Source organism: Mercenaria mercenaria, chromosome 3 (genome assembly GCF_021730395.1).
Source record: "Mercenaria mercenaria strain notata chromosome 3, MADL_Memer_1, whole genome shotgun sequence".
In the NCBI taxonomy this organism is placed as follows: domain Eukaryota; kingdom Metazoa; phylum Mollusca; class Bivalvia; order Venerida; family Veneridae; genus Mercenaria; species Mercenaria mercenaria.
In genome coordinates this window covers 4489686-4499887 of record NC_069363.1, presented here as the reverse complement: position 1 = coordinate 4499887, position 10202 = coordinate 4489686, and the positions used below count along the sequence as shown (strand labels likewise).

General features: G+C 33.1%; 1 protein-coding gene across 2 annotated transcripts in view; it reads right to left on the bottom strand.

The window, feature by feature from the left end:
- Nucleotides 1–2138: 2138 nt before the first annotated feature.
- Nucleotides 2139–10202, bottom strand: part of LOC123525550 (ATP-binding cassette sub-family A member 2-like) — a 99545-nt gene continuing 91481 nt past the window's right edge. For both annotated transcript variants that reach the window (XM_045304683.2, XM_053537762.1), the window contains exon 49: nucleotides 2139–10038. In XM_045304683.2, coding sequence (XP_045160618.2) covers nucleotides 9997–10038 — 42 coding nt within the window. In that variant the 3' untranslated portion in view covers nucleotides 2139–9996. The remainder of the gene's footprint in view (nucleotides 10039–10202) is intronic.

The following is a 10202-nucleotide window of genomic DNA, read 5'->3' as shown; positions in this document are numbered from 1 at the left end:
ATTGAAATTTGAATAATCTTGGTAGAGGGTCACACAAGGACCATTTGTGTAAAATTATTCTAAAATTGGGCAAGCAGTTTCACACAAGAAGATTTTTAACGTTTCCACTATATACATATAGGGAAAAGTGACCAAGCCCTCTGGCGACCATGTTTTATGATGAATCAAAATAATTCGATTCGGAATAATTTGAACAATCTTGGTAGAGGGTCACACAAGGACCATTTGTGTAAAATTATTCTAAAATCGGGCAAGCAGTTTCACACAAGAAGATTTTTAACGTTTCCACTATATACATATAGGGAAAAGTGACCAAGCCCTCTCGCGACCATGTTTTTTGATGAATCAAAATAATTCGATTCGGAATAATTTGAACAATCTTGGTAGAGGGTCACACAAGGACCATTTGTGTAAAATTATTCTAAAATCGGGCAAGCAGTTTCATACAAGAAGATTTTTAAAGTTTCCACTATATACATATAGGGAAAAGTGACCACGCCCTCTGGAGGCCATGTTTTTTGACAAATCGGTATAATCTGAAAAATCTTGGTTGAGGGTGACATAAGGACCATTTGTGTGAAATTATTTCAAAATCAGACCATTGGTTTAGGAGGAGATGTAGTTTGAAGTTTTTTCTATTTTTAGCTCTGGCAGCCCATATGTGCAACCAAGCAGAACTGTTTGAACAACTTTTGTAGACAGTCAGTCAGTGTTTAAGTTTAATAACGGTCCATCCGCCCTTTCAGACACAATGAAGCATAGAGATGCCACGTAGAGTATAGACCACAAACATAGCCCTTATCATGTTCTTAAAGTGTGATTCTGGTTCGAATGTAGGGGTACTGATTACCTCTCTGCAATTTCCAGAGAGTTTTGTCCAAAGAAAATGAATTTAGTTGCCAAAATGTGACTGTAAGTACAGCAGCCAATGAGACCAGTTTGAAAGGCAAGCACTCGAACCGGACCGGACATGCGTTCCTAGCGCAGACAATATAGCTGGAGTAGGAGAAGGTAAGCTACTCTGTTGTCTGGAGTCCCCAGCGGAGCCATGCCAATCAGGAACCGGGTTTGTACCGTCGATGCCACACCTGTCGCGGTTGTTGTGGGAGCCTCTTCACTATTGTCTTCGAACTGTTCTGTTTCTACCAGTCTTCACCCTTCCCTCTAAGAGAAGCACGTTGAGCGTATCTTCCCTTTTGAGGCTTGGGCCGCGTTGTCTGTTAGGCATCTATCACAGTCCTTGGCAGGTGTGGAAGTGCTTTCGTCGCTTGTAGACCACTCACACAAATGTCCCTTCCGGGGGCCACTGATTTTTGAATTTGGAAAATGGTCTAAATTGTATGCCAAATGAGAAAGAAATATCCAAATATTTGCCAAAGTTTTAGAGAGATTTTTTTTTGGTTTGGTAGAGGACTACCCGAGGAACATCATGGCCAAGTTTCATCAAAATCCATTCATTGGTTTTGGAGGAGATGTCGTCTAAACACAAATGTTGATGATGGACGGACGACTTGACGGACGGACGCACGCCGGACAGTGTGATCACAATAGCTCACCATGAACACTTTCTGCTCAGGTGAGCTAAATATAGACTGTTCAATCATTCAATTTGGGCAAAACCATTTACTATTCCAAGGGGTGTTCGATGAAAATTTACTGACTGAATAACGAACAGTGCATTTACTATTCGAAGGGGTGTTCGATGAAAATTTACTGACTGAATAGCGAACAGTGCAGACCATGATCAGCCTGCACGGATGTGCATGCTGATCTTGGTCTGCACTGGCCATAAAGGCATAATCACTTGCCGCCAGCAGGCTAAGGGTTAAACTATAAAAACAGCAGTCTTTAAATGCTGGATGGTAACTGTATACAAGTCTTGCCCCTCCCCAACCCCTAGTATTTGTTCTCTTCTGGTCCTTTGGGATTATTGAGTTATGCTTAAGCCAGTGATAGGGGATGCGAGGGGTGTTGAATTCCATGCTTCCAAAGGATTTTTTATAGTAGAGATTTTATACACACTAGAAAAACAGTTTAACTACTCCAGGGGCATTCAAGCAAAGATGCACATCATCTATTTATCATTTATTTCTACACTTTTACTGCAGTATGGAATAAAAGAAACAAATTCAGGAAAGTAAATGAAATAGATTTTTATTGTGTTGTGAAGACACAACCTGAAAGACATGAGAAAGTAAGTTGCTGATAAATGTTACTACAACAAGTATTATAAACCATGTTGAGCTGTGAAAAAAATCTGACAGTGGTTTAAAGAGAGACTTTCACTATAACGGTTGGTATAGATAACTGTGTTTTTCAACATCACTCTATTCTCCATCTTTTTGATTATGTTGGAATTACACCAGCAATAGTGCAGAAAAATGCAAAAGTTATTTTAGAAGTATCAAGATAATGCAAGATCTCGAGAAAACATAATATAACTGCAATTTGCTTTTAAATATTTACAATGAAATTTTGAATATATACTTGCATACCAAGGACTGTCTGAGAATTGTTTTCCTTTACTGGAGTAAGAACAGTGCATTACGATAAACATGTTGACATAGTGAAAGTCTTCCTTTAAACCACCTTAAATTACCACCTGTTTAAGCACATTATTGAAATCATTTAAGCAAAAACTATAAATGATTTAACATAAACAAGCATCAAAATACAATGTGCCATAAAATCTGAATAAATTATTACTTGACAATTATTTGCAACATGAAATGAAAGCTATGTGAAATTGATACACCGAAATATCACCAACATATCTAATCTAAAATGTACATAAAGGGAACTTCATAATTAAAAACCTAACTTTTACATTTAACAAATATACTGGTACACACTGCTAGCTAATAGTAATATACTTGAAAAATACTGTGCAATATGAATTCATATAAACAGGGGTAAAAAGAATATTGACCAGGAAAGCAAAAGTCTGTAACTGTTTTAAGATGTTTTAAGGTATGAATTATGCATACCAAGACTGGCTAATTTAGTATCTATACAATATAATAAGTTTATGCATAGTTTTTTCAAAACCAAAGTAAAAGCTGCAATATCATACAGTATAGTGTGCTATGACAAGTTTATTTATTTATTTATTTGGATTTTTACGGCGCACCAACACAGTATAGGTTATATGGCGCTAAACAGGACTACAAATTTTGGTTTCGCATCTCATTTACATCGAAATAAAAACATGAGGTATGGAATCAAAATTTGCATACCTGCTGGAATCGCAGAGTTACAGCAAAACCAAGTGTTAAGACCCTATTAGTCGTTTCTTACGATCATGCAATGGTAAGGCAGTGGTTCCAATTCTTTTCATATACAGATCGTCCCAGAACCACATGGGGCCCTAGTCAGTCATAATGTGATTATGTATAGTTCATATAATAAAATCATATCTTTTCTGCAGTCTAGTTGTCATGGTAATTGGCATGAGAAAATGATAAACAAACAAGCAACTTCATGACAAAATCTAAAGCAACTATATTCTAGTAATGAAAAAGTTATTGTCTCCGATATGTTCATATTACAAAGAATTATTAAAGGAATATTGAAAGAAAAATAAATATCTGTTTACTTATAATGGAAATGTTTTTGTTCACATAGTGTTGACAGACATAGTGACACAAATAAATGATGACATGGGTGAGCAATGTTCATAATTTTTCTAACTTAATCTACATAAAATTATGTCAGGTTTAGAATATTAACTGAATACTGTGTTGACTTTTCTTTCTAAAATTCATATATATTACCACTGATTAAATTAGATTTTGACATAAATATATTTTAATATATCTTTATATTTATATATATCTTTCACATGTTTTCCTAACTTAACATCAGGTAGCATTTTTTTGCAGCAAGAGTTTGTTTGATAAAATGCCTTCTATCTTATTCTTTTAATCAACTGAGTAAAATGGTACATTGTCACAGTGTATTATGGAATTATTTCTCTAAAATATACCTGAAAATCCCTTTAAACAGTAACACACAGCAAAGCTGTAAAAATTGATAAAGTATATAACATACTTCAAAGCACCGGGAATGTCAAAATAAATCTTCTCAATAATCTATTTATAAAAATGACTTCTGGGAAACTGTATTATAAAACAAACAATACAATATAAAATGAAATTTCTTGTATTTCTTGCACCTATTCTCATGAACAAGCTATTTTTCTGTATAATGAATATATGCATATATTTACTGATACATAATCATTTACTATTAAAAACATCTTTGTAATCTGTACTATATTTTCAGGAGACATGAATTTTACTAATTATTGCTCATTAAAATACACTAAGCATTTACTACTTAATTAGAGTGAATAGTAAATCTATACTGGGCAAGAAAGTACTGTACTGGCAGTGCATTCACTAAGTAAGTAATGTTATATTTTGATGATTTAGTAAATACTTCAATAAAATGTCTATTTATTTCCAAAATATAATAATCATGTATTGCACACAGTAATATGTAATACAATGCAACTATGAACTATAACCAGAATGTGATGATGAGCTGATATGAGCCAATAAATCATAAAATTCAATAATCCTGATAATCACTGGAGAAAGAAGACTTTCCAAAAAGTCCTAAGGAATCTTTGGAAGGATTTTTTGTTTCCTAAATTTAACAACAAATTCTGACAAATGTCTCAGGCAAAAAATTAAACCCATATTAAGGTAGTTCTGCACGTTTGGATCAATTTTTTTCTACAATGTAGAATTCAATTAAACTCCATTTTTTCAAAACGGAGTTTAATATCTAGAAAATTCAGCAAATAAAAAAGATAGGGTCGTGTGCTTGATTTTTTGCTAGGCTGGTTTGAAAAATCTGGACCTCACGCAATATTTCATAATGGGAGTCTATGGGAAAATCATAACTTTCATAACATTTTCGCGAATAGAATTTTTTCTACAATGTAAATTTTGATGAAACTTCTCACAGTTGTAAATAAACACATGGCCTATAATTTGATGAAATAAAATGTATAGGTCCGTGTGCTTACTTTTGAGATATTTTACCATAATTAAAGGGAACCGGGCATTTCACGCTAATTTTAAGACATTATTTTGATTTTTTTAACGTGCAATATGTTTTAATATCATATTTTGACTTTAGAAATATAGCAACAGTGCCATTATAACAAATTTACTCACAGGTTTAGATTAATTTATAAATTGATTTTCATTTCCGTACGCCAAATCCAGGCTTTATTTTGCGTTTTCCGGATAAATGACGTTACGCCATCACTTCCGGTTTTTCAAACGTGCAGAACAACCTTAACCTGTGAAAGCAAGCCCCATAAAGCTACTGTATGCATGAGTTTCAATGTGAACAACCATTGTCTTTCCATTAGAAAATTAAAGTAATTCCCAGTATGAAAAAAAAACATCCTATAAAATAATTACATATTTCTGAAAATGCTTCCTGAAACCTGGCTATATACTGAAAAATTATGACTGTGAAATGAGTAATATTCATGAAGTACTTATTTTCGTGGATTCTGGTTGCATCAATAAGTGAAATTCAATCCCAACCAAAAAACAAGAGGGCCATGATGGCCCTATATCGCTCACCTGTTATCATTGCACTTGAGCACAAGAAGGTCCTCAGAAAAAATATCTAAGTCCAAAGGATAGGAACAACAAAGCGAAGAAATTTAACCAAAAAGAAAAAAAAATTCTTACAAGGTATAGATATGTCAAAATACACCTAAAAGTTGGAGGTACCATCCATGTTGTACCACAGAAAAGTGATCTCAGTTTTTCCCTATGACCAATAATAAAAAAGTTACTAAAAATAACCTATTTATAGTAACATAAAAGGGAAGTTATTAAAAAAAAATATTGTAAGTGAACAAAAGAAGGATCTACCAAATAAATCTGTTGACATAAATGAAATTTCAGATCAGTATCTTCATTACTTATGGAGATATACCTATTTTAATTTGAAATAAAGGGAGGTAATTTGCCATAAAATCAGTTCATAGTTATCTACCCTGATTGTTTCAGTCCAACTAATAATAATAATGAAATTTCAAATAAGTCCTGTAAGTACTTACTGATATAAATCCTTTTTGATCACAATCAGGGGAGGTAATCAGATACAAAATAACTCTGGAACCTACGATTGGATCTGATTTGCCATGGAATCCAAGATTTATTGTTGTTGAAGATATTTTGGAAGTTTGTATCAATAAAAACCATAAATGAAGTCTCTATATGGCTGCAAAAGCTAAAATAGCCAATTTTGGACTTTTAAGGGGCCATAACTCTGGAACCCATGATGGAATCTGGCCAGTTCAAGAAAGGAACCAAGACCTTATGGTGATACAAGTTGTGTGCAAGTTTGGTTAAAATAAAATCATAAATAAAGCTGCTATTGTGCAGACAAGGTCAAAATAGCTGATTCTGGCCTTTTCAGGGGCCATAACTCTGGAACCCGTAACGGAATCTGGCCAGTTCAAGAAAGGAACCGAGATCTTATGGTGATACAAGTTGTGTGCCAGTTTGGTAAAAATCAAATCATAAATAAAGCTGCTATTGTGCAGACAAGGTCAAAATAGCTAATTTTGGCCCTTTCAGGGGCCATAACTCTGGAACCCATAATGAGATATGGTCAGTTCAAGAAAGGAACCATGATCTTATGGTGATACAAGTTGTGTGCAAGTTTGGTTAAAATAAAATCATAAATGAAACCGCTATCGTGCAGACAAGAAATTGTTGAAGGACGCACTGACGGCGGACAAAGGGTGATCACAAAAGCTCACCTTGTCACTATGTGACAGGTGAGCTAATAAATACCCATTAATTGTAACTTTAATATTTAAAATCTGCAAAATTCATGTCCCAATGACATAGCTAATTTTGCAGAAACCACGAAACTGTATGTCCAAGATATTACATTTGTCTTGTATACAAACTTATGACCAGTCCCTAAACTCTAGCTATCTGATTGGTCAATTTTAAGCTCTACCATCAAATTGACCAATGGAGAGGCTGTATTTTGAGACTGATTTCCAAACTCAGTTTTATAATTTTGGAACTGAACTCTCCTCCTTCATTACTGACATTCTTACAAAAATGCCAGAAAAAACTACATCAATGAGCACAGCCCTAAAATCAAAATAATAAACATAAAATATCAACCTGCATATTAATTCTCAAAACAAAGAAACAACAAATTAGCACATTACTGTTATTAAGTAAGTACATGTGGAACATCATGCACAATGAAAGAAACTATTCAAACTTTTCATTACAGGTAGGTCATAGATATTGAATTTTTCAACAGATGCAAAATGTTATCCGTCTCCTTTTATATATACCCCTTACCCTGCTAAGTTTCTATAATGAACTCGTCCATCTTTTAATTTGGACAGTACCATTAACTGTTAAAATGGGTGCTTACCAAAATGGTACTGCCTGAATGGTGAACAGTGCAGATCATGATCAGACTGCATGGATGTGCAGGCTGATCATGATCTACACTGGTAGGAAAGGCAGACTCCAGCATGGTAAGATGGGATAAATATTTGTCAGATTATATAATCAATATTTTAGATTCAGATAATTACATGTTTGTGTCTATTTAGGCTCTGCAATTTGTTTTATAAAGAAAGGAATTTTGTCCAAACAACATGAAATCATTACAAACTTTTGTAACTTTTACCACAATTTCTCAAGACAATATTGTTATCAAAGATGGTTCATTATATGAGGCACATGTAAGTAATCACATTTTTTATAAAATAACCTTTTTTTATAAATCCAATGCTATGAGCTCAGTAAGAGTTTAAAGCAATAGAAAACAGTCTGAAGTTATTCAGCTATTTATATACTAGACAATTCCAATTGCACTATCTGATATAAGACAAAAAGAACATTTTGATTTAAATGCATTTAACGTGGACACAAATTAGACTAGAGGTTCAATAAACGACAGGGTTAGTCTCCATTAGCAGAAAAGACTTTGGCAGAATTGTCTCCCTTTAACAAGCAGAAAGTAAAAAGATTTATCTAAATTTTACAAATAATAAGCACATTGGAAACAGATTATTTAGTGAATAGTAAATATTACCTTCACTCTGCACTGTATAGTCTAATAAATTATCACAAAAACATCAATAACAACAAAAGCAGCCAATTATCAACAACAAAAGCAAACATTTATCAACAAATGAACAATCAAAGTAGAATAAAATCAAATAAATGACCATGATTTTTCCTCATACAATATCTACTTCATGTACACAGACAAAAAACCTTCTTTTTTCCTATTCTAAACATAATTAATGCCTAAAAACTACATATCCAAAATGTTCATATAAATATTTCATAAACAATAAGTAAAATATAGAATGACATGTACATGAGATCCTCCTATATAATGCACTTTTTTACCCCCAGGACCACCTTGGAATCATGTGTGCGTGTGCGTATAATACAGCTGTTCTTTTTTTTTTGGACCAAAACTTGTTTTCCAAATATTTTTGGCTTGAAGGGTGGGAGAGGGTGCGCATTATACATGGATAATTATGGTACTTTAGCACAACACAAAAATACACTCTAGTCCTAAAGTAAAGTGTAAACTGAGACAAAGTTAAGTAAGAATCACATAAAGCTCTTTAAAACAATCTTTTCTATGCATGTACATGAAAAATAGCAAATGAGCACATTTACAGTCATGGACATGTTTACAGTGTGGTCCAAGTAAAAGAATTTCTTTGCTTTTTTACTAGGTCAATGAAAATTAAGTCTATATCTTTTCATTTAATTACGGATTAAAAGATGTATAGTAAGATAAATAGTTGAGCTAACATTGTTATGCAATAGTTTTGAAAGTTCACACACACAAAAATCAAACATGTATTAGGCAAGAAAATTTTCTATCATGCCAAAACCAACAATATTTTTAGCATACAACTCTAAACAACACTGGCCTGAAGTCTTCACACAGGGTTAAATATTTAAATACAACCTTCATTTAACAGTTATTTGCTTAAGCACAAGTTCTAAGATGCACAATTTGCATCTTTGATAAATCTTGATGATGATGAAGATTATGGTGGTGGTGGATATATTTATTATTGTATATGTAGAGTGGCCTTTCATCTCATTGCTTATTCAAGCTTCAACTGTAAATCTTAGCCAAAACAAGTTAAACAGAAGAAAATCATTTTCACCACATATTTTTCATCATAGAGGTAACTTTCTAGTATTTCTCTGACTGATTAAAATGTATCTGAAGAAATCTTACTTTAATCTATACAAATAACAAAATACAAACAAAAAAGTGACAACACGTAAACTGTCTATCTTTTCAAGACAGAATTTCAAAAGTATGTCAGCAAACCAGAAGAGCTGCAGTTTCTAAATGCAGAATCATGCCCCCTAGGTGTATCATCAAAGATGCTTTTTTGAGGTTTAAGTTTAAAAGTGAAGATCATAAATTATAAAGGTCATAGTTTGTAGGCCCTTGCCACAAGGTTTGTTGAGTGCGAGTATAAACTAAATTGGACTGTAGAGCCAAAAATAATGTTTAAGGTTTTAAGTTTGAAGGTGAGAGTCATATAAGGGTCAATGTCATTTATATATAGGTCAGATTGTAGGTCTTGCCACAAGAATATTTGAGTACGAGTATGAACTTAATCAGGTCATTAACGTTGGTGTATGTGTAATAGTAAAATTTGGTTTGTACAGACAGATAAACAGACAGTTAAATCACTATATGCCCTGGGGCATAAAAACACATTTGCATGACACTTTCAGCACTTTTCTGATACTGGAATTACATGTACAATAAAACACAGTCATTTCAATACCAGGCAGACTTAATGAAAATGGAATATGTAAAATGAAAAATATAATTTTCATAAAAATAAATATTTGAGATCCTTCAATGGGAAGAGCCTTTCTCTATTTAGGCTTGGTCTGTATTTTGAAGTTCTTTATATTGCACTGGATTTCAAGTATTCACTGGATCCATACTCAGCAGTGTCAGATGTGTCTGAAAAAATAAATCATTTGCATTTAACCTTTTTAGACTACACTTCATATTTTATTTTCAAATCTGAGATTTTTAAAATATCACCTTTTAGAACAAAAATAAAATGAGTAGAGTCTTAAGACATTACCTTAAACAGGATGTCAAAAAAATATCTTCTGCAGCAG